The following is a 24,001-nucleotide window of genomic DNA, read 5'->3' on the forward strand; positions in this document are numbered from 1 at the left end:
ATCCAAATGAGGAAAGTCACAACTCCTTCTCTGAGTCCTTGCCATCTGTGCTTGCAAACAGTGGCATTCCTTTAGCTTGGAGGTCTCTTGCTGCTGTTAAAACCCTTTGGATGAACATAGCTGTGCTGAGGTTGATACGCAAAGTCTAATCTGCACAGCTCGCGGGGTGACCTTTTGCTCTCCTAGTGAGCTCAGGGAACTGTAACACAGAAATCCCTCTGGAAAAACTTTTTTTTCCTTAGAGGTTCTAAGCATCTGTAGAAATTGTCGGAGACTTGTACTAGGCAGCAAGCCAGGGCCTTAGCTTTCAGTAAGGCACAGTATACAAAGAGCGAGTGCAGTCTGATGGGCTTTTCCCCTTTCCAACAGAGTCAGTATCAGGGTCTACTTTGCAGTACGTTCATTCTCTGGTAGCGTCTAAAGACATGTCCAAGGTTAAAGCCCTGGTGTTCTGGCTGTGCTAACTTGGAGGGAACACTGTTCCTGTTCTAAAGGGCCTATGGTCAAAAGAATTAAACCAAGCAGACAGAAAGGGTCACTGGGAGGTCAGCCTGTTATGTTTGAGGGCAGAGCGATTGCCTTTGGGGGCTTGTGGGTGTCCGATTGAAATGGAAAGTTGAAGAGGTTTAAAGGAGGAAAAACTGGGGATGTGAACCTGAGTTTGGAGATGGCAGGAGAACAGTGCAGGGTGCAGCAGTGGGAGCAAACATCTGGTATGCAGAGGTTGCATAGCTCTACCCCCTCCTGAGAAAACGCACCTCTTGCTGAAGCACTCAGAGCCCAAGCTGTGGGCAGAGGCTTGCCTTGAGAAACATGCTGTGTTGTCCCTCCATTAGGTGTCTGATGCATAAGCAGTGCATGCAGAGGTGTGTGTCACAGAAAGGACGCAGCCGAGGCTGATGAAGCAAGCAGATGAACAGGGTAGGATGGGTAGCAGGCTGTTTCTGTGGAGTGTCTTGCACTTGTAGCATCATCGTTTCCTGGTCATTCTGAGCTTATACTGTTGCCAAAATTAGTGTGGATGAGCCCAGGTCTAGCAACTTGTTACCTTCTGAGTACCAGCAAAAAGCTTGAGTAGGAAATGGTGCAGGTTACGGCTAGTTTCTTTGGGGTGTCTTTTCTGAGGTGGTTTTAACTGGGAGCGTGTCCTATAGCCTGTTTACTATGCGCAGCATGAATGCTAGTGTGAGTGGCGTGGGACTGGAGGCAGGGCTGTATTTGTCAGTGGTAGGACTGCCTCATACCAGATCAAAGTGATTGGGAAATTATGATCTGAATTGCGCTGCCAGGATGTGTTACCTGCTGGCGTTGACTTCATAGTCTCTCTTCTGTGGGTGGATTTTTGTATTACATATTGAGGTATGCCTGAAGGTCATGGCAGACTGAGGTCCATTTTTGTGGAAGTTGTGCAGAAACAGGTAATTGGCATCTCCGCCCAAGGAGCTTATGATCCCAAAGACAGGGTGAAGCATATTGTTTTGAACGGTTGGCTGATATTTGCTTAATGGTCTTAGTCTGATTGAAGAGAAGAAAACCCCCGTTTATCTGATGTGAAGAGTTTCATTGCAGGAAACTTCGAAAGCAAGCGTCAAAGGAAGCCCACTAAAAAGCTCTTGGAATCCAATGATTTGGACACTGCCTTTATGCCAAAGAAGGAGGAGTGGAGTCCCCCAAAGAAGGTACTTTCCTTCCAGCTCTTTTGAAAACCAGATAGAAAATGAACCAGATAGAAAACGAACCTAGACAGCAGATCCTGCTGAATGAGACACAGTGCAATGGGCTGTGGTTTTTTGTTGGCTGTGGCCCAGGAGCAAAGGTCCACCCTTCCCAAAGGTGCTGGTTGCTGTGTTATGATGAAGAAATCTGCTGAATACAGATGTGTTCCCCACCCCTCCCCACTTCTAATGGGGATTGGGTGGTTTTGGCTGTAAAATCTCCTTCATTGATTTATATGGAAAAGGAGTCATCTGGATGCTGGCTGGGAAGGTGTGAGCAGAAATGGTCTGTGCAGAGGTTTTCTGTCACTGTTATGTTGCAGTGTAGCTTGAGCTTGAACCTAAGGCTTTGTCCTTTTCCGTCAGATTTCCTCTGAGCCAGTGTTTCCTTCATTTTCCCAAGTGAGCTGGTGAATGGTACGTATGTGCAGACCTTGTAGCAGGATGGAGGCTTGAGTAGTATCACATGTAGTATGCAGTGCTTGGTGCAGATTTTTAAAGAAAATGCTGCTCTTCTCTGCTAAATACTCAATATTCAGTGACATGGTTTGGAAAAAAGCAACTTGTAAAGAACTATTTCAGGTGGTTTACCTGCACAAGACTTGTTGCCACTGTTTCTACGGTTGATTAATAAGAGTTTTCCTTCTTTCCTTTTTCTCTCTCTGTGTGGCACAGTCTTAATACAGTTATCATGGTTGCAGTAATGCAGAGGCCAGTGTATTTCAGTCTTAAGCTCCATAAAAGTGTAAAGCCAGAAGAGAGTCTCTGTTCCCAGCAGCTTACAGGGTGTTAGCAGCCTTTTTTGGGAGAGCTCAGGAAACAGCAGATGATGCTGGTGAGCACAAGACACAGCAGACTCAGCATTCCTCCCTGCCCAGAGACTGACTTTTCCATGTGGGATCTCTCACACACACAAAACAAATGTTTTCTTATAAAGTCCCTAATCACTGATGAATTCACGACCTGAGCTGTAAGTTACATGTTGCAGTCATTTGTAAAGGCTCTGAGTGGCTGAGGAGCACGCATCTCTGATTTGCATCTGGTGACTTGACTCTGTTGTGTATTTGTAGGGCACTGGCCCTTCGGAGAGCGACAGTTCTGAGCTCTACTCACCAGCCCACTTCTCGGACCTGGGGGAAGGTAAGTGAGGGGGTAGACTGTTGGTGACATTTGGATCAGTGCTTGTGGTTTTGTGTGTGTGTAAGGGCTTTTGTGTCCTGGACTCTCAGAGGGTGCTTGCCTCAGCTGAGGCAGTGGCAGAAGAAATACATACCGAGATTGTTTACCCAAGGTACTGTTATGTCTTTGATTTCCCTATGGAAAGTGGAGATGGTGGGTTCAGATTTCTGTGAGAAGACATTCACTTCTCATTCATAGTCTGGGTGCTCAAAGGAAACTTGTCAGCACAGGTCCTGTACCATTGCCCTGTGTTTTGCCTGATGACATGCTGTGACCAGGATCAACGGTGGCTGCCCTGTCCCACGGACAGTTGTGCAGTTGCATTGTACTCCCTTCCCGTCTGCCTTTGTATCACATCTGTATTGACATGAGGAAGTTTTCGTTGCAGTGTGGTGGGAGGAGGTAGTTATCAGCATTTGATTCACAATGTAAGCTTTGTGTTGGTAGCATTTCTTCTTTTTTGCTGGGGGGGCTGTCTCAGGAAAGTCAGTGATATTGTTCAGCAGCCTAGCAAAAGAAGCTTAAACCGGTATGAATCGGTGGTCCTTTGATGGTTGCAGGACAGAGGGCAGACTGCCTGGAGGCTGGTATTGCCCCAGCCCTTATGCCCTCAAAGACAGTAGGACCCAGCCTGAAGCTCTCAGAAAGGGTGTAGAACTTGCTGGTGGCACCTGTAGTAAGGGAATTATTTCTGCATTTTCCTTGAGTGGTCTTTCTGTTGCATCCCAGCTTCTGAAAAGCTCTTGGAGAAGCAGCGGAAGCGGAAGAGACAGCGCCATCCCTCTGCTGCAATGCATTCCAAGAAGGAGAGAAATGAGGAGGGGCTGGGGGAGACCCCACACTCTGAGGTACTGTTGGGTCTTCCTACATGCTGTCATCCCTATAACCTGTCTGCTACTTCCCAGGGCACCTTGCAGAGCCTAGGCCAGGTCATCTTTGGCTGGCTGGCATGTCAGTTTGTCCCACTGATGTAGTTGCATGAGCTGGGGTTGAAGCTGAAGATACCACCTTGATTTAGTAGCTATTTTGTGATGACTGCTTAACTCGGGCTCAGTTTTTAAGCTGCTACTCAGCTAATTCTCCAGAAGAGAAGCTGTTCTGATCTGATGGAACCAGGTTTTGCCTGGCATCTTGCTTTGCACCTCAGAAGGTCTAACTGCTGTAAAAGGTCTTTTCTGGTGGTGGTGGGAATCTTGCCCCTTTTATGCACCAGTATGAAGTAGAAGCACTAGACTGTGGACTTCAACCCCTTCTTCCACTTGCCCCTGCACTCCAGGGTGAGCTAAGAACCACGTTGGAGGGGATGGGGGGGACTGTCTGTGGCTGCTCACAGGAGCCTCTGGTTACATTCTGCCATCCAGCAGAAAGGGATAATTGGGGCAACTCCCTTCTACTGCATCCCAGCAGAGTCGGCATACAAATATCTCTGACAAGCACATTTTGCCTTTTAGGAATGAGCCAGGTATCACCAAGTGTAGGGGAAGCAAGACTTTTCCTGGGAGAGGCGGGACACCTCTGGGCCTCTCACCATCGCCTCTCACTTCCAGTGGTCCAGGTTCAGCAGCAGGCTGTTCTGTCAGGATAGTCAGTATGTATTTAAGGAGCCAATTATAGACATACATTGTTATATTTGTTGTTGTTACACAGCTTCCAGGAGAGCACAAACCTCACACCACTTGCTCTGAGCAGTGCCAGCCACCCTGCTGCTACTGTTTTTTGAAAAGAGTGTTTCTGATGGGGGTGATAAAGTGGGGTAATACCCCTGGGCCACGCAAGCTTTCCTGTACTGGTGTTAGTGCTTCTTCTGAAGTGTGCTCGTCTGGAATCATGTTTCAAAGAAGCCTGTACAGATATCTTTGCCAATGCTGGGGGGCAGTTAACACTGTCTGCTGTTAGGCACCCGCTAAGAGACAGGCTCAGCTCTGAGCCAGCAAATTCTCTGTGAATCTTTTATAGGGAGGGAAAGAGGGGGCAATTCAGAGCAGCAAAGTAGCTAGGCTGTGGCTCTGAATTCTGCACCCACCATTCACTGCAGAGGAAGCCCAGAGAGTCTTAACTGCCTCCAGCTTTAGACATCTGTGTTGAGTACCTGAAGTTAGGTATGGTAAACCATGCCAAAAAAACCATGGCAATGCTTGGCACCTTTTGCCAGCATCCATTTCTCTGTGATTGTGTCTCTTGAGCCGCTGTGGTGAGAGTGTTCACCCCTTGGCTTAGGTGACTGCATGGGTACTGGTGAGTATTGGGGTGCTGTGGAGATGCAATTGTGCTTTCACGTGGAATTTGGACCACGCTGGTCCTTAAGTGACTTTCCACACACCAGGCAAGGAACTCCACTTTGTGCTGAATGGTGCTAGAAGAAACAGACGGTCTGATGATACAGCGCAGTGAAGCCTTGGATCCAGCTGCTTTCAGAGGAGAAGAGGGCAGAGGAAAGCTTGTCTGCCTGGGCTGAACTAAGCAGCTTTCTCTGTCCTTGCCTGTCTGTGGAGCCAGGAGTGCAAGTTTACAACATCAGGGCAGCAAGAGACTGAGAGAAGGGGATGGAAAATGCTGTTGAAATGGTTGTCAAGGTTGTGAGCCAAGGTCAGGCTTTGCCAAAGAACAGGCCAGGCTTTTGAGGATGTGCCAGATACAGCAGCAGAGATAGCTCTGGAGGAAGACCCAAGATGAGAGACCTGCCCTCTGTAGGAGGTATGTAGTTTTGCAGTGCTCATGCTGGGTAGGGGAAGGAGGGGGAACAGTGTGACAGGTTCTTTAGAGTGATGGCCTTGAATGGTGATCCCCTCCTCCCTGTTCACAAAACGCAAGTATCTGGCCTTGCCCATCCTGCCTAGCTCTGACATTCCCTTCCCTATGCGATTCTGCGAGCATTGATTAAAATAAGGCTAAGATCCTGGCATGTGAAATGTGCAGATTGGCTGTTTGCAGAACCAAATAGGATGGGTTTAGGCTGAAAGAGCAGGGCTAGAGCATGCTGTGCCACACTGGGCAGTATGGGCCCAGTTGTTAAGGTAGCATTGCTACTAGCAAATGCTTTCAGATCTGAAGAGGGAGTTGCTGGTTAATGTTATGTGACTCCTAGATGCATTTTAGTCTCCCATTCCATTAGCATGTGAAGTGGCCAGAAGTATGGAAAGACAAACCAGTTCTAAATCTCTCATACCTCTCTCTGTAGCAAATCTGAGTATGTGCCCCTGCTTCCAAATCACTATCTTGAAACCTTAGCTACAGCAGGAAGCTAGTGCCACTGACCACAGGACAGGTGGTGCTTGTTTACCAGCACCCTGCCCCTCCTGACAGGGACCTCAGTGACCACGAGAGGAGCTGAGCTCACTTTGTGTCTGTAACACTGGGGCCCCAGCGTAAGCAGAAGTTATAGCTGACATTGTTTGCCCATACCAGTAGCTGATTAACCCTGCTCTTGTTCTTCATTACAGTGACCCCTGCAACCCTGAGGTCACTGCTGAGCTGAGCAGAAGAGGGAGCACCTGTGTAGGAATAGGAGGACCTGAGCTGTAACCAGTCCTTGGAGCACTGGTCACCGGTGCTACTCCTGGAGCATTCCAGGAGCCAAAGCGAGTGTTTGGGCCAGAGGGCTGCCTTGCAGCAGACTACATAATTCCTAGCAGAAATACAGCTGCAGGAGCAGAAGTATCATAGCACTTAGCTTGAGAAGATGCTATTGCGTATAGAGGCAAAGGTGTTGTGTTCTTAGATGGTCTTTTTACCAGTGCCGTAGAGACCTTTCCCTTCCCTCTGCCAGGGCTGTGTGGTAGGGTGGCAGCACCTTACATGCTCCTTATCAGTATTCCGGCAGGCTGCATCACTGCCAGCCTTCCAGCGAGATTGTGATGATAGTCTGTAAGGCTGTACACCGTATGGTATGTTGGACTGGCAGTAGTTTGTAGCTGGGACTTTGCATTTTTTTGTGCTCAATAAAGGCAATTTATACCATTCATCTTTGTATTGTGTGCTTTAATATACCATCAGTGCACCTGTGCATCATTGCTCCACAGAACTCACATGGCTTTAAAAGGTCCCCAAATAAAAGCATACTGCTACATTCAGGGAATGAAAAAAAAACAAAACAAAACCAAAAACCAACCCAGGCAAAGGAAGCATCGTTATCTGACCAGAATACCGGCTCCAGGTTCTTCCAATTTAAACTTTGGGAAATCTTTATGTCCTTGTTTTGCCCACACTAATAATGTGTTCAGAGGGCATTCAGTTTGCCTTACAAGCTTTAGTAGCACCACAGCTCAGGCTGATACTCTCCCATACAGAAAGTGGTGCAAAGCTCCCTCTCAGGATTGTTAGCTGGACACCTGGCACCAAGCAGGCTTGAAGGTATGAAAGAGATGGCTGCTGCTCCTGCCAGCAGTTTGAATTCCTCACAAGATCTTTCAGGTGTACAGTTTGTGTCTGGGCATACACTGGGTATGGCTTGGTGACCCGAGGAGGAACTGGCAGCTGTGCACTGAGATCACTCAGCTAAGTGCAGTGAGCTGGGATGTTAAATAATGGCAGAGTCCTTAAAATGTTCTTGCTCAAAGCACTTAGCTAAAGGCATCGCTTTGGTGCAGCATTAATGGCTCTTAAGGCATACCCACTCTGGAGCGGCAGCTGGGGCTGGTGAGACCACTGAAGCGTTGCCTAGACTGTACCTGAGGGGCCTGGAAGCTGACAGGATGGTGTTTCCCAGCTCTTCATTGCCTGTCCTGACAAAAGCAAAGGCAGTGCTCTCACATGCAGCTCCAGGACAGCAGTATCCTGTGGTAGAAACAAGTGTCTCTAGGATACCTGCTGCTTTCCTTCCATCTAACAGTGCCTGGGCAGGTCCCACTGACACCTCAGAAGGTGTCCTTCCACCTTGGGAAGCCTTATGGCAGGATCCCTGACTTGGCCCATGAGGGTGAGGTTGAGCCTTTATCATTTGAAACCCATCTTCTCAGCAGGATCTTTCACCAGTAGATGTTACGGTCAGTGCTGAGATACTTGTACAGGACAGATGCTTATGAAAGACTCGCTACCCCAGGCAGGATGGTGGTGTAAATGCCCTGCTGCGCTGTTGGCTTTGGTGTTGGCCAGCTAGTTCATACTAACGCAGGCCTTGAGTACCTATGTGCCTGTATTTTACATGGGTTAGGACAAGCTGAGACAAGTGTGGGGAAGAGCCTGGCTTATTTGCTGGGTGACAAATGCAATAAAGATCGTTTGAAGTTTTTCATTTGCGTTTCCAGTGCAAGCAGACATCAGCATGCAGGATGCTTCAGACTATTCCAGCCTACCTGATTTGTTTCTATGCAGGGCAATACCTTTCTTCCTCAGCCATGACTCCTTCCTTGGAGAGGGGTTATGCACAGGAAAATAATTGTGTTGAGTGTGTATTTTTTAATGATCTAGTATGCTAAGAGCTCTTTCCTTTCCTTTCTTGTGAGTCTTTTGATGGAACTGTATGGGGGATGTTCTCTCCAGGGTGGGTAACACACACAGACCAACTGCCAAATCTGTTAACGTGCTCAATGACGGAATTTGTAGTTTCCAAGTCAGGACAGGAACTACTGACAGCCCTGATTCTGGATTTCTTTTTAAAGGGGGAGACATCGGTTCATGGGACTGCTGCAAGCCCTAAAGAGGGTAATGAAGAGGGGTCAGAGAATGACCATGGAGTGCCTTCATCCAAAAAGATGCAGGGGGAGCGTGGAGGAGGAGCAGCTCTCAAGGAGAATGTGTGTCAGGTAGTGTCCTTGAAGAAATCTCTTTGAAACTTTACCACTGTAAAGTGTTTTTGTGTAAGTTCTGAGACACGCTAGTGCCCCAGATAAGCCCAGGTAGCCTCAAGGTGCTTATCGTAGAATTAATCAGCTTTTTGCGCTCTGAATCGAGCCTTTCCTCTGCGATTGCCTCTCTTCCTGCTAAAGTTCACAGATTGTTAGGGAGACGTGACCAACGTAGGATTCATTTTAGCCAATGCACGGTAGCAGGGACTGGATGGCAAATGGCAGTGGTGATGTGCAAACCACCTGAATTAACTGACACAAGGAAAACTTGGCATTCTTCCACAGGGGTCTCTGCTGGCAGTCCTGGCCAGCACGCGGATTGTTGGTGTCTGGGATGAGTTGGGGAAGGAGGTTGCTCAGAGCTGACATTGTGCTGCTTTCCCTGCAGATCTGCGAGAAGCCAGGGGAATTGTTGCTGTGTGAGGCGCAGTGCTGTGGTGCTTTCCACCTGCAGTGCCTTGGGCTCTCCGAGATGCCAAAGGGCAAATTCATCTGCAATGAGTGTTCTACAGGTACAGCAGCTTTTGTGAGCGCAGGAGGACAGGGTGCTTGCTGCGTGCTTACCTGGTGCTTCCTTTGCTGGAGTGATGTGCCTGCAGTAGGGCTGCTAACTAGCGCTCAGTCCTCCGATTATTGGTTTGATGTTTGATAATGACTTTCTAATTAACTGGTTTTACTGTTGATTCAGGCACGTGAGGTGTGAAGAAGTGAACATCCAGGATCTGGTGGGAAAGAGAAGGGGAAATTCTTATCTGGGACTAGGGAGAGAAGGCTGATAGGGAGGATGAGTCTGGAGCAGGCTGGAAAGGGGGGACTGTCTAAGAAGGGTTGCTGGTTTTTGTTTTTCTTCTTATTTTTCCCTGGCCTGAAATCACAACTATAATAATATTTTTTTTCGATCTGGAGTTTTATTGCAGCTGCAGGCAAAAACAGCCTGCTGCAGAGACCTGTGCTTTGGGATAGCTACGGGAAGTTGTGCTGTGCTAATACGCAGCCTGGTAGAAGTGTCAGGTCTTCGTTTAGCCCTTCTATGTGACTGATGTTACGTCTGCTGCTCTTTCTCCAGGGGTCCATACCTGCTTTGTGTGCAAGAGCTGCGGGGAAGATGTAAAACGGTGCTTGCTGCCCCTCTGTGGGAAGTATTACCATGAAGCGTGCATACAAAAGTATCCACCCACGGTCATGCAGAACAAGGGCTTCCGATGCTCCCTGCACATATGCATGACTTGTCATGCTGCTAACCCAGCAAACGTCTCTGCATCTAAAGGTATTGAAATCTTCTAGGGTGGTCCAGGGGATGCAGTCAGAACCCTTTTCCTTGTTTCATGTCCACTGCGCAGTTTCCTGGTCCACTAGTTGATTATGTCGATTTTCTGTCCTTGCCACAGTGCTTGCTGTAGCATTTGCTGAGGAATAGCTTCTCTCGGGAGTGGAAGGGGTGGTGTTGGTATGTGAGGCTGCTGCTCATCAGCACTCCTGATGGTCAGACATGGCAACTAAAATGTTCTTGTCTGTCCAGACGCTTGGATGCCTGCACGTCCAGCAATGCCCCATGCCTCTCTGGTTTTTTGAATAAGTCTCTGGAGCTGTACGGACACTCTCATGTTTCTCCTATGTACTTTTCCCTGTGCCAGTGCTGCAGACGATGCCTGCTTAGCAGCGCTGGCTATCAAGGCAACAGCATAGAGAGCAGCATAGTAAAAACCATGGTATTGTTCTAGTTCTCTATTTTTTATAATGCAAGCTCTCGTCTTGCAGTAGTGACACCCTTGGGCTAAGTTTCTCATGCAAATATTTGTTTGAGCTGTTTGCAGCAATACCTTGACCTTTATCTCACATGATTATACTTAAAACTTTTATGTGATTGCCTTGTATATTTGCTTCTAAAGCTGCCTTTCTTTAAATCCTTGGTATCTTAAGACGAGTGACAATAAGACCAGCTCTATTTGTATCCTCAGGGTCTGTGTTAAAGTTGTCTTTTTTTCCCACATATCAGTGTTTGGTGTAGAAGGCAACACTAAGGCCTAAAGCCCACAGCTGACCACTTCCCCACTGAACATTTGCATTGTGTTCCTCTGGCTGCTGCTTCTCGGTGGTCAGATTTACCCCTTTCCTCCCACCTCCTCTCCCTGTTAATAGTCTCCTGTGAGGAACTGAAAACAGGCTCTCGGAAACCTTGGATAAATTAGGCCTGTAGGCAATTCTGAATTCTCTGTTCTGGAATTTCAGGGTAAAATCTGATAAAGTGGAGAGGCAAGTACCGATGTTTTCAGAAGCTACGCGGATTGGTTTCATTATGTGCAGCTAAGCACTTGGAACACCCCCTCTGTAATTACTGTCTGAGCTGATTTACTAATTATTTGTGTATGATAGGAAGCAGTCCCAGTCTGTGAACTCTTGAACTGTTTCTGCACAGCATGCAGGAGGTTTTTTACTTCTAAATAATGCAATTGTATATATGTTATATACAAATATATATATGTAATTTTTTATATATCGTGTTATATTAAATAATTTCATAGGAATCTAGTGAGTATGTCGTGAATGGCCTATAAAAATTTAAGGTCACTTCCATTTCCAAAGATCACCTATGGTTGCTTGTTTTGAGCTTAGGTATCAATAGAGACTAGTTTTGGGAGGAAACAAAGTATTGGCCTCCTTTAGAGGTTCGCTGTGTTTCTGACATATTCTGCTGCTAGGTCGTTTGATGCGCTGTGTGCGATGTCCAGTTGCGTACCACTCCAATGACTTCTGCCTCGCTGCTGGGTCCGTGGTCCTTGCCTCCAATAGCATCATCTGCCCCAATCACTTCACTGCACGGAGGGGCTGCCGCAACCACGAGCACGTCAACGTCAGCTGGTGCTTTGTCTGCTCGGAAGGTGAGATGGTCTGTGCTGGGTCCCCTGTCACCAAGTAAGGCCCTGACAAGAAGTCATTAGAGCAGGCAGAAGCTTTGCCTGTCCAGAGTGTACCAGTGAGAACTGCAGAGAACAGCTCCTGTCCATCCCCACTTAAGTCCAACTTCAGGCTAGAACTTTTTCTGGATCCTTAGAAGGGTTCTTTGGGTAGCACGAGTAGGGTACGAGCTGTTGAAAAGGGTTTGTGGAAGAGCATCATGCCCTGTTCTCAGCTGTTTCTGTTGGGACATGTGGAGTCCAGGGCTTCTGCACAGTGACTCTGATAAATTCCTCCTCCTTTTCTTTGCAGGGGGCAGCCTTTTATGCTGTGAGTCGTGCCCGGCTGCATTTCACCGTGAGTGTCTAAACATTGAGATGCCAGAGGGAAGCTGGTATTGTAATGATTGCAAGGCAGGCAAAAAGCCACACTACAGAGAAGTAGTCTGGGTGAAAGTTGGGCGCTACAGGTAGGTGAAGGTAGAACAGACTTGTCCCCATCCCCTCTTCATGCAGTGCTCATGGTGATTGAGGTGTGAAGCTGCTCCTCTCTGCAGGGTACAGTGCAGCAGCCTCTGACTTTTTTGTATGCATGTAGCAGCTGGTAAAATGTGTGCTTTCCTCCTCCAGTAGCCTCTTGTCTCCTCACCAGCCTTGCTGGTAGCCCTCACACACCTTTTCCCCATGTCTCCATGCAGTAGCATGCTTCTGAGGTGGTTGGAAGTGGGAAGCCAGAGGTTTCATCTGCCCTTCCCTGTGTTGCAGGTGGTGGCCAGCTGAGATTTGCCATCCTAGGACAATTCCTGTCAACATCCAGAAAATGAAACATGACATTGGCGAGTTCCCTGTGCTATTCTTCGGCTCCAAGGATTACCTGTGGACCCACCAGGCCCGTGTGTTCCCTTACATGGAAGGTGATGTCAGCAGCAAAGACAAGATGGGGAAGGGCGTGGATGGCATATACAAGAAAGGTAACTCGTCTTCATCCAGGGAGGTACATGTTCTGTTTCTCTTTGTTCCCATTTGGAGAAATGGCATTCTTGTAACAGAGAAAATATCTTTTTGGAGCTAACACTAAATTAAATTTGCAGAATGAGCTGCTGTTTATCTATCATCCAGCACACCCAGAATGTTCGTTGGTCTGAGCTTAGAGAAAGAGAAGGGTGTGCAGATCTTGAATGCTTCTCCAGCTCTGACATAGCTGCTCTAAATCTGAGCGAGCTGCTGCTCTGTCAGCTTCCCTGTGTCTAATACAGTCATTATCTGTATACAAAAATGCACTTCAGAGTTGTGAATGCAGCTGCCTGACACTTCTGCCCAAAAGCAGGCAAAGCTAGCTGACAGTTTGGATGCTTCATCACCCACGGGCAGGTCCCTTACTGTAACTCCTGGAACTGCCTTACTGCACTGGCCTTTTCTTCACCCTCCTCCAGTGAACCTCTGCCTCTGAAGTACGCAGCCAGGGAGGTTTGCTTGTGGAGCTGCGAGCACTGGGTGGACGCTGGCAGCCCAGCTCCACATGAGCAGAGGAAGTTCCTCGTAACACACTCTGTTCTCTCACTTAGCTCTTCAGGAAGCTGCAGTAAGATTTGAAGAGTTGAAGGCACAGAAAGAACTGAGACAGCTTCAGGAAGACAAAAAGAATGACAAGAAACCTCCTCCCTACAAACACATCAAGGTGAGGGCAGGTGGGAGGGGAGGCAGGTGCGGAAGAGAACTCTTGAGCTGTCGGTGCAGGTGATTTACAGGTATACAGAAACATTTCTACTGTTTGGGCGTCTGGCTGCATTTGAAGGTTACTTTGGTCCTCTTGACATCTTCAGTCATCCTCCACAGAAAGGATTCATGTACGCACAGAGCTGTATGGAAGCTGGACACCAGTAATGGAGGTACTCTGATTTACTGGAACAGATCTGGACATCTCTGTGCTGTTCCATGTCACTTGTGTGGTCTGAAGGAAGTGTCTCTCTACCTTGGGGGCTTAGGGGAGAGTGCTAGTAATACACAATACACTCAAGTACTGTGTGCTGCTGGTGGCAAGGTGGGCATCCCAGATGGTGCAAGAGGGGAGATGGTCAGGGTGCGGTGGAGCAGAGCTGTGGGGAGGATGGTAACCCACGCTGGAGCTTGGCAGTATCTTGTTTCATCTCTGCTATTGTTTTATATCTTCTTCTGTATCAGTTGGTGACTGAACAGAAATACTAAAGCAGATGTATGTGTTGGAATATAGGCCCTTTTGCTGAGTTTTGGGGAACTCTTCATGTTTAGGGCTGTATTTCGAGATAGAATTGGAGCAGCAATAGAAGTCGTACAGGATGGAGGTGGCTTGAGAGGAGAGCTGGGGCCAAGCGGGTACATGTGCTTGAGATGTGGGTCCAGACTGATCAGAAACCCAGTGACTCGGGGACTGTGTTCCTCTTTTTTTCATTGCCTCTGCCTGCTCCTTCCCTTTTTTATGTGGCAAACTATGAAAGCTTAACTGATCGCTGGCACTTCTTGTTTCTAGCTAGGATTTCTAGGCAGACAGGTATATCCTGCATGAGTTACTGTACAGTGTAAAGAGCACAGCTGAATGCTGTGGCAGCAGTATGGGCCAGGCAGCTCCAGTGGAGCAAACACAGTTTCTCATTATAGGTATTTTTAAGCCTGTTTCTGGTTGCAACATGAAGGAACTTTGGAAGCAATTTGGAGCCTTTGAATTACCCTTTTAATATAAATAAAAACAGCCATGGTCATTAGCCATGGCAGCTCTTCTGAGGTCTGGGTGCAAGCTGTTTGTCTCTGTGAAAGCAAAGTGGTTTGCAGGAGCATATGGTGAACTGGAGGAGGCTTCAGGGTGGAATGGCCAAAGCTGGCGTGTCCGCTCCCATCCTGGCCTTCTAAGGAGATCAGCACCTCGGGGTCCATCCCGAGGAGCAGCAACACAAGAGGCTGCTGCAAAATACATTTGGGATCCTTCATCACATCAGAGTTGTGGCGAGTCCAAGCATCGCCCTGTTTTGGAGCTGGTTTTGTACTAGCGGTGCCTCAGAGAGTAGGGCAGGTCTGCTGGGCATGCCTGCGTGCTGAGAGGGACACCACACTCAGACACCGTGGTTGCTTGGGGCGGCAGTGCCAGAGCCAGCAAGGGCACCTCTGTCTGCCTGGTGGTGGATGGTCCTAATCCTGTGACTCTCGTCACTCTTAATGAGGTGATGAGCTAACAGTCTGAGTAAGAGATGGGAAGCAGCAGAGGAGAACACAGGAGTGACAAAAGTCGGTGGTGGGAGGCAGTATTAGGAGGAAGGGGAGACTGTGTGTGTTGAAGACATTAGCCTGGGGGTTCTGCAGGGTTTGCTTTTAAACAAAGAAGGAGGATAAGGGCTCAGCCAGCCTCTGCAGGCTACCAGCGCAGAAACTTTGCTCTGTGGGCGGGACTAGATAAATTGTGGGGGGGCTGGAATAGTTTTGCTAAATGATCCTTTCCTTTCGTGTTCTGGGAGAGGAAAGGGAGCTGATGGTGTTGCCCACCTGGGCAAAGAACAGCAAGGAGCTTTTCTTCAGTGTCTCTCTCCAAAGTCCTGACTCTCTGTTGCCTGCCTTTCAGCGTTTGCTGCCTTTAACCAAAACCAAAGGACCCTGCTCGTGCCACAGACATGCCAGTCGCTTCTCCACCTGGTGCTGCACTCTGCTTCCTTCCAGAGCGGTTTTTAGGGAGCTCCTTGGCTTAACTCTGAGCTCCTCTTTGGGCCTTCCAACTCCAGCCTTGTCTGGTTTTTCTTTCATTTACATCTGCAGGACAGTTGGGTAGGGAGCTAACTGCTTGTGGCCTGGTGCGTAGGTAGGCCCTCTGTACTCTGTCACAGCATGCCAGCCTGCTTCTCAGTAGTGACAGCTGAGAGCACAAAACAGCTTGAAGGTAACAGATTCAAAACCCAGGGCTGTAAAGAAAAGCTAAGGAAAAGGACCTGACACTCAGAGACTGGAGAAGGTGCTGTTTCACGCAGAAAATGGTTCGGTGTCGGTCACAGGTATGGTGTACACCCAGCAAGAGCGCTGGGCCACCTGGGCTGGATGTAGGCACAGTGGTGATGGGAGGGGGATACTTGGCAGCCTCTCCCCCCTCCGGGGTCACAGAATACACACTGCACCAGGTGATGCTAATGGGGGACCTGCATTCTCCTTAGCTCTTTCCTCTAACCTTATACCTCTTGAAATAGTGTGCCCAGAAGTACATATGTGCCTGTACTTGTGTCCTTCTGCCCCTCGCTGTAACTAACTCGCACTGCAGCCTGTCGGCTCGTAGGCAAGGGTTGAGTATAGAAGTGACTATCAGGATAACCTGTTGTTCTTAAGAGCTAACATCTTTCGTGTGCATTCAAGGTGAACCGGCCGGTGGGTAAGGTGCAGATCTTCACTGCAGACCTGTCCGAGATACCACGTTGCAACTGCAAACCAACAGATGAAAACCCATGCGGCCTGGACTCCGAATGCATCAACCGCATGTTGCTCTATGAATGCCACCCCATGGTCTGCCCTGCTGGGGAGCGCTGCCAGAACCAGTGCTTCTCCAAGCGGCAGTATCCTGAGGTACAAATTTTCCGCACGCTGGCACGAGGCTGGGGCTTGCAAGCCAAAACAGACATCAGAAAGGTACATACTTTGTTTCTGTATGTAATTTTCTCTTGTCACTTCTCTCTTGCTCAGTGTTGGTTTCAATAGATTAGAAAAATAACTGTCTTCCGTAATTTGAAGAAGACTTCTTGCCATAGAATGCCATTTAGGAAAGAAGTGGATGAATTTAACTTTTCCAGTCCTGACAATGTTTTGGCTCAGCTAACCAAGAAAATGGTTTGCATGTTAATGTCCCACATGGTAAGAAAGATGATTGCTCGATCTGTCTGCTTGTATGGACAATGGGCTTTATGAGTACACCAGAATGCTGGCCTGAAGACGGTGCTCAGGATTTCCAGATGGGGAGCAGTGATTATACCTCGCCCCCATTCTTGAATAGCCAGGCTTTTCCAGCATGAGAATCTTGTATCAGAAACTGAAACCAGGGCTTGGCTCTTACAAAAGGGTAGTGTCTTGGAGATGACTATTATTATTGCTGAAATTGGTCTCTCTGGCTAAAACACTTGCATGTATTTTTTTAAATCTAGAGAATAGTAGTTCTGTGGACACACGTCTGTGCTGAATGAAGAAGGAAGAATGGTAAAGCAAAGAGAACCCCAAAGCTAAGAAAGGGTGAAGTGAAACAGAGGATAATTGGCATAGTAGGAGAAGAATGTCCGAAAAAGGAGTAGGGACAACATGCTATGGGGGAGGGCTTGATAGCAGAAGGAAAAATGTGAGTCTATCCTGTTTAGGCTTTGCTGCCTGCTGTGATACGGGTTAAGGGATCTCTCTGCCATTCCATGCGCCTGTTATGTTTCACTTTCAGCAGACAGTCTGGAAACAGCAAAACTCAGTTATTTAATGGAGGCACCTATTAGCCCCAGTGGAGCAGAGCTGGGGTTCCCTTTGACGGTTGAAATATGGTCTCTGCAGTACTTCACTACCGGGGAACTCCACAGATTCACTGCAGGAGCAGGTGCCCTAGGTGCATCATGCTGCTCCATGTGGTTGATCCCCAAAGGGATATTGTTTCCAGCTGGAATGCAATTACACAGTGCTTTGAGCTTTGCAGCAAAGAGCTGTTCTTGTGGTTTACTTTTATGTTGTCCCTGAATGTTAATTCTTTCCGTAGCACAAAGAATAAACTGATGGCCGTTGTTGCTTTATTTAATTTATTTCAAGTTATTTGTTGAGCGTGTGAAGCGGATGTATGATTCAGGGCTCTTAGTGAAGATTATAGGTCAAGCTGGCTGCAAAGCACAGAGGAAGATTTTTATGAAAAGGTTTCCACAAAGGAAACAGGAACTGAGTTTTAGCACAAAGGTGGATGTCCCTCCATCCTGGAGGAAATTTGTCTTGTCTTATCAGCTTGTTGTTTTCTCTCTGGCAGGGCGAATTTGTTAATGAGTATGTCGGGGAGTTAATTGATGAAGAGGAGTGCCGAGCCCGAATCCGCTATGCTCAGGAGCATGACATCACCAATTTCTACATGTTGACACTGGATAAGGTATGTGGAAGGAATTTCTCTTGCCAGGATCCTAGACAGAAGTAAAATGATTGCGAGGAAGGCATGATAGGGATCTCTTCCAGCAAGTAAAAGGTGCTAAGAGTTGCTGATGAGCTGGTCTGCATTTCCACTAAAGAGAAGACTAAAAGAATGGACTTAATGTGCGGTAGAGAAGTTTCAGGTTGGATATTAGGATTAGGAGGAAAGTCTGAACTGACCATTGGAGTTTGTTCAGAAGAGGTGCGGCAGTTGTCTGAGTGCAGTTGTCTGAGGATCGTAGATCCTGTTGCAGCATAACAGGGTGAATTTGTAACCTCAGGACCCTTCCCAGCAGCTGAACAATGGAGAGTTCGGAACTGGGCTGGCGTGTGCCAGAGAAGGCATCAGTCATCAGGTGTACAAGTATCAGGCACAGCGAGACCCTCATTTAAGTTCAGATCCCAGGTCTTGCTGATCTAAGTAGAGGGGTGGAGTTTGTTACACCCACAGAGTCCTCAGTGGGTCCTGGAGGCCAGGTTGTTGGTGGGAGCTCCTGGCTTTCAGAGGTAAGTAGTTTTGTCAGCTGCTTTCCACGCTTTGTCACTCAACCTTGGAAAGATTAGAAGGAAACCATGAAAGTAAGCATGGGAAGAAGCTGTCGAGTGTGGGGCAGGATAACAACAGGACTGCTTTTTGGCTCTCCCATCTTCTTGCTGGAAATTTACACTGACTGTGTCTTGTTCTCTTTGTCTGGCTGATGAGTGGGAGCAGGGACAAAATTAAGTGTTAATATCTCCCTCATTATTACAAAACCAGATCTCAGTTGCAGCTGCCCTCTCCTCTCTGACACGGTCTAACAAACAGTAGTGTACCGTACAGAAGTGTACCTCATACATTACATACTGTTCCTGTTTTCATTCTATATATTGACATACAAGAAATAGGAACTGGTATTTTGCTTTTAAGCAGAAGTCGGGTCTGGAACCGCAAGTGCTGCCTTGGAAGTGTGCTGGTGTAGTGTTTATCCAGTACTGACACTGCAGGGAGAGCTAACTTCACAGAAAGCAGCGGTGGCACTTTCCTGGCTGTTCAGGAGCCCGTGTGTCTTTGTAGAGGAAGATGATGTTGCACAGGAGACTGTACTGTTGTATAATCTGCCAGCCCCGACCAGAGACATCAGTGTGTGGCAACTGGTTGGGTGTCTGTTGATTGTCCAGGCAACCCAGCGACACCTGTCACTTACGCTTGGTTAAAACACATGTACGTACTCAGGTGCTTTGCAAGTGTCATCAGATGCCTCCGTTGTCATACTTTTCACTACTGATTAATGCTTTCTTGATATGCTGGTACCTGGGCTGCAACAGCTTGAGCAGGAAATGACAGTTTATTAAATGTGTTTTTCTGGTTTTTTTTTTTTTGCAATTCCAGGATCGAATCATTGATGCTGGGCCAAAGGGCAATTACGCTCGATTCATGAACCATTGCTGCCAGCCAAACTGTGAGACTCAGAAATGGTGTGTGAATGGTGATACTCGGGTTGGGCTCTTCGCAATTGTAAATATCAAAGCTGGTAAGGAACCCCACTCTGTCAGTACCTGCAGTTAAAAGCGTGGGGGTGTTTCTGTAAGGAAAGGGGAGGGTTTGTAGCTCCCTGGGAAGATGCTTAATTTTTGTTTTCACGTAGGCAGTAATGAGACTTAACACCAGCACTGACATAATGAAACATACATCCATGGTATAAATGGAGGTTCATAGTTCTAATTTACAGGGTCGAGAAATCGAACTAAGCATGCTACAGTGTGGGGTTGAATGCCCTTTTTGGCTGTAGTATGTGGTAGGAGCGTGGGGTTGCACTGAATTTTCCATCCACACAGATCCATGGGGAGATTAATAGTTGGTATCCTTGTGTAGCTGTGACAGTCATTTGTGTCATTATATTTCAAAAGTGCTTTTACTTCAGCAGTAAGACGTTCTGCCCCATAGTTCATTACAACTTGCTTGGTTTTGATCTGCTTTTGTGCCAGGGACTGAGCTGACTTTCAACTACAATCTGGAGTGTTTGGGAAATGGAAAGACCGTTTGTAAATGCGGTGCCCCAAATTGCAGTGGCTTCCTAGGAGTACGGCCAAAGGTATGATGCCTACTTTAAGCTTTTGTTCTTCTAAATCACCTCTTTGCATAGATGTATATCATTTGTTGCAGAGATCTCAGGAAGGGTAATCCGGTTTCAGTGTGGCCATGAGAACACTGCTTGAAATGAGTTGAATGTTTAAATTTTCATTCTGAGAGAGTAGATCTTCGACCTCAATTATTAGAGTTGCTATAAATAATGACAGAAAATTGTATTTTACCCCAAAAGAGTACATGAAAGATTTTTTTCAGAATTTTCTGCTTATTACCATGGCAATTTCCATTGCACTAGAGGAGCAAGGACAGGCATGGGGAAGACTTCCATCGGAAAACCAAGAAACCACAGCTCAGCCCATTTCCCAAAGTAAAGGCCTGAGTAAATTGTGAGCATGCATGGAAGGCCCGCAAACTCACATTCCTTCAGACTGGAGTTGCTTTAGAGCCAGAAGGCTTCTGCATCGCCATCTGTGCTGCTATAAGAAAGTTCTTTAGTTAAGTGACCAAAGTTTACACATCAGACAGGAATAAGAAATTTGCTAGCTTTTAGAACTCACCGACACTTGAGAGCTTCGTTTTGTAACTGTAATGTTGCAGTAAAAGGAATTGATTTCAGTTACCTCCTTGTGTGAGCTGGTTCTCACTGGGAAAAGGAAATAACAGGAGCAGTTGGCCGAGTTCCCAGCTGTCACCAGCTAAATCTATGTCTCAGCTGTTGGTTTGTTTCAAGAGCTTCACCAAATCAGTCTGTAATCCCTCTGCTCTGGCATGTGGATGCTGGCGGCTTACTTACCCACAGTTAAGGGTTAAAAGCTCCAGCAGCACAGTTGTTAAGCCCAGTCAATATATAGGGAAGGTTTTGTGAATTCTCCAGAGAGCTTAGTTCTGCAGAAAAATTAACTTACGAATAAAAAAAAAATTGATGTCTTCAGAAGTTGACAGATGACGTGAATTACGCATCTGATGTATATAGTTCTTTTCTGGGTTGAGATTTAAAGTTCAATTGATTTTGTGCTGCTCCTGTGTTATACATGGCTTGACTGTCATTTTTGCCCTGAAATTGCAGGTTGCGTGATGGAAATCAGAGAAAGGTGCCCTCTAGTTGGCATTAATGTTCCATTGTGATGCCTGAGGCGACTCATTCCATCTTGATGAGATGGGCTAAGAAACAATACCCAAGAAAACAGTACCTTGGGGGGGTGTGTGTGTGTTCAAATTCATCCCACAATAGATGCATTTTTAAGCTTCCTGAAGATACAACAAGAGAAAACTTCCGCTGATTATACTCAAGTTCACTCTTAAAAGTGACCTTTCTAACTGGGAGTGTGGAAGAATGCTTGGGAGTCTATTGTGCTGCAGTGAGCAAGTGGGAATCGCTTAGTCCAGCTGTTAGACCTTGCTTAGACATTCAAATTAGCTGTGAAAGGTTTTTCTTGTTCTCTTTGTAATTAGAAGGACGAGGTACTAGGCACTGAGAATAGGTGGAATAGTTTAGGTGGAGTGATTTCACTGCCTGCATTTTCAATGATAAGAAAGGCCTGACTTGTCCCCATTGTCAATGGGAATGATGGTATGAAAACAAATATCCACATGTGAAGGGGAAGGAAACAATCAAGAGATGTAACTCCCTGGTGGCAGGACAGCTGGATAACCGCTGCTGCGGAATTCTGAAATTGTAGGTCTGGAGACAAAGGTATTTAAATGTATTGGTGTTTTTGTTTTTAATCTTGACAGGAGGGTGATGAAAATAGTGCCTAATATTTATGCAGAATAAAGGATGCAAAAATCGCCTTGTAGGCATCGTCTCAGCACACAGAGATGTTCTGCGTGGAGAACGCATATTTGGACATGAAGATATGTGGAAGATGGCATAAAATTTAGCTCATGTCAGTTTAGATAAACTAAACTGATAGTGCTTTGATAAGGTCACTGACTGGGGACAGGTAGCATCATCTTTGTGGAGTTGAGTGTTTGGTACAATGGGAGGCTTAGCCTGGAGGGGATCCGTACTAGGGGGTAAGGAGTGGTCTGAGGACCTAGCCTGAAGAGGGGGTGCAGCGCTGGAGGAAGCCTTAGGTCAGAGAAGAGAGCACTTAAGCCATTTAGATGCCAATCTTGGGACCAGTTGCGGTTATTTCATTACTGCCTGTAACACAGTTGTTGGAAGCGTGGTAATTTAACTGTACTGATGACACAAAGATGTCAGGTGTCATCGGTGTGGGAGAGGGAGAGGATGAGGCAGTTGCAAAGGAATAACTGAGTGTGACTGGGAATGGGCTGGAGTTCAGAGATTCCGTATGCCAGAGTACACACCTAGGGCATAATAGCAGAAACAGATCTTCCATGAGGTCATCGATGAGCAGTCATGGTGGAGAAGGAGCCGTTGTGCAGTTCAGCTGCCGCAGGACTGAGCTGCTGTTGTGACGCAGCTGTGAAAAAGGCAAATGCGGGCGGTGCTTTGGGAGGGATTTCCTATTCTTTTGGAGAAGTGTTGATGTCATTGTACACGGCCTGTGAGGCGTCATCTGAAGTAGCCTGTATAATTCTGTAACTTGTGTTTGGGAGAAATAAACTCAATAGGGCCAGAGAAAAGCCATTAGGAAGACTGAGGGTGCAGACTGTGAAAGTGTGTGGTTTATGAGAAGGAGAGTGTGTCCTGGTGGTTACTTCAGGGAGAGAGAAAACTGCTGCCGGAAAAGAGCAGCATTGACACGAGAACCAATAGGTCTAAACTGATCACAGATAAATTCAGACTGAAAATGGAGAGAGGGGTGAGGAATGTCAAAGTGCAGGAAGGTCTGGGAGAGACTCCTCATGAGTCATGGGTGCAAGGATACCCAACTGTTTTGACTTGAGGACCTGAAGAGTGTGAGAGGTGGCATGAACTCAGTGACACCAGGCAGCCCCTGGCTCCTCATTCTGCTGTTGCTAATTGTATATATCCCATGTTTAACCAGGCTTTGGTGCAGGGATTCCAGGCTCTTTCAAAAAAAAAAGAGATCTATTTGCTGTAGTAAATTGGTTGTCAAATACTAAGAAGCACTGTAGAGATGCTACATACGTTTCAGGTATGGCTAGCAGTGGGATTTTTATTTGCAGGGTTTGCAGTTATCTCCACTGTAGCAGGAAGGGAACAGATGGAAGGGGCAGAGACCTGCATTAACTGACGTTGTCTCACCCGCAGAGCCAACCCAGCCTCACCGAGGAAAAGTCCAAGAAGCTAAAGAGACGGCCGCAGATGAAGCGCAGGTCACAGGCGGAGGTGATGAAGGAGCGAGAGGACGAGTGTTTCAGCTGTGGGGATGGAGGGCAGCTAGTTTCTTGTAAGAAGCCAGGCTGCCCCAAGGTATACCACGCGGACTGCCTCAACCTGACCAAGAGACCTGCAGGTCAGTGCTCCGCACGGCTGGGCTCTGCTTGGGTCACGGCGTTGGCTCAAGGTGTCCCAGGCGCTGTGCATCACCTTGCACTCACTTCACAGCATCTTAAAATTTTGAGAAATCTTTCTCACTTGAACAGACTTTGTGGCCCACACGACACAACCCTGGTTTGCACCCCACTGTGACTGCAAAAAGATGAATTAATTGCTGAAGGGGGAGCTGGTCTTTGCCTAAGGAATGGTGCTTGTGAGCTGACCCCATCCTTGGGGCCTGGCAGAGAGCAGTCCCAACAATAGTTGAGGTATTGGTTCCTCAGACTGGCCGTTTTCCCAAAGTTGAAGACAATTGAGTGAGTTGAATGGTGAGGAAAAGCACTGTGTTGAGAACTATGTGGAGAAGAATGTGTTAGATGTCTGAATAGCCATGAGTTCAAAGTTAGGGAAGAGAATGGTATCAAAGCATATCCTAGTTTGTGGTGAAATGAGGGCAGAAATTTGAAATAAAAAGAAAAAATATTCAAAAAGGACTTCTAGTTGGGTGCAGAGAAAGAAATAGGCTCCCTGTATGAGTGATAGAACAGCTTCGAGTTCATTAGTAGCTCAGGAGGTGTAAAGTAACATCTGTTAGAGGGAAAGCTTTAAGTTGCATTTAAAAGTCATAAGGGAGCTGGTTGAGGGGAGTGTTTCGTCTGTTGTTTCAATTTGTCTTTGTTACTAAAGGAGTTCCTGGGACCTTTAATGAGTGTTCAGGTTTAACCAATGCTCCAAAAGGAAAAAAGTCTGACCTGAGTCTTGGTAGGCCAGTTAGCCCGATGTCTGCCAGGCCAGGAGGATGGAAAAGC

The 24,001-nt window shown here is 47.1% G+C and overlaps 1 protein-coding gene and 1 long non-coding RNA gene across 3 annotated transcripts in view; both read left to right on the plus strand.

Annotated features, from left to right (window-relative positions):
* NSD1 (nuclear receptor binding SET domain protein 1) overlaps positions 1 to 24,001 on the plus strand; it is a 66,209-nt gene that overhangs the window by 29,865 nt on the left and 12,343 nt on the right. For both annotated transcript variants that reach the window (XM_076349694.1, XM_076349696.1), the window contains 15 exons: positions 1,570 to 1,679; positions 2,786 to 2,855; positions 3,624 to 3,742; positions 8,492 to 8,635; positions 9,066 to 9,189; positions 9,744 to 9,944; positions 11,377 to 11,556; positions 11,885 to 12,041; positions 12,337 to 12,542; positions 13,137 to 13,249; positions 15,934 to 16,203; positions 17,558 to 17,674; positions 19,082 to 19,223; positions 19,678 to 19,784; positions 22,965 to 23,169. In XM_076349694.1, the coding sequence (XP_076205809.1) occupies positions 1,570 to 1,679; positions 2,786 to 2,855; positions 3,624 to 3,742; positions 8,492 to 8,635; positions 9,066 to 9,189; positions 9,744 to 9,944; positions 11,377 to 11,556; positions 11,885 to 12,041; positions 12,337 to 12,542; positions 13,137 to 13,249; positions 15,934 to 16,203; positions 17,558 to 17,674; positions 19,082 to 19,223; positions 19,678 to 19,784; positions 22,965 to 23,169 (2,265 nt within the window). The remainder of the gene's footprint in view (positions 1 to 1,569; positions 1,680 to 2,785; positions 2,856 to 3,623; positions 3,743 to 8,491; positions 8,636 to 9,065; positions 9,190 to 9,743; positions 9,945 to 11,376; positions 11,557 to 11,884; positions 12,042 to 12,336; positions 12,543 to 13,136; positions 13,250 to 15,933; positions 16,204 to 17,557; positions 17,675 to 19,081; positions 19,224 to 19,677; positions 19,785 to 22,964; positions 23,170 to 24,001) is intronic.
* Positions 3,749 to 6,853, plus strand: LOC143165878 (uncharacterized). The gene is made up of 2 exons (XR_012996331.1): positions 3,749 to 5,588; positions 6,335 to 6,853. It is a non-coding gene; the product is annotated as an uncharacterized LOC143165878 (long non-coding RNA).

Source organism: Aptenodytes patagonicus, chromosome 12, assembly GCF_965638725.1.
Source record: "Aptenodytes patagonicus chromosome 12, bAptPat1.pri.cur, whole genome shotgun sequence".
In the NCBI taxonomy this organism is placed as follows: Eukaryota; Metazoa; Chordata; class Aves; order Sphenisciformes; family Spheniscidae; genus Aptenodytes; species Aptenodytes patagonicus.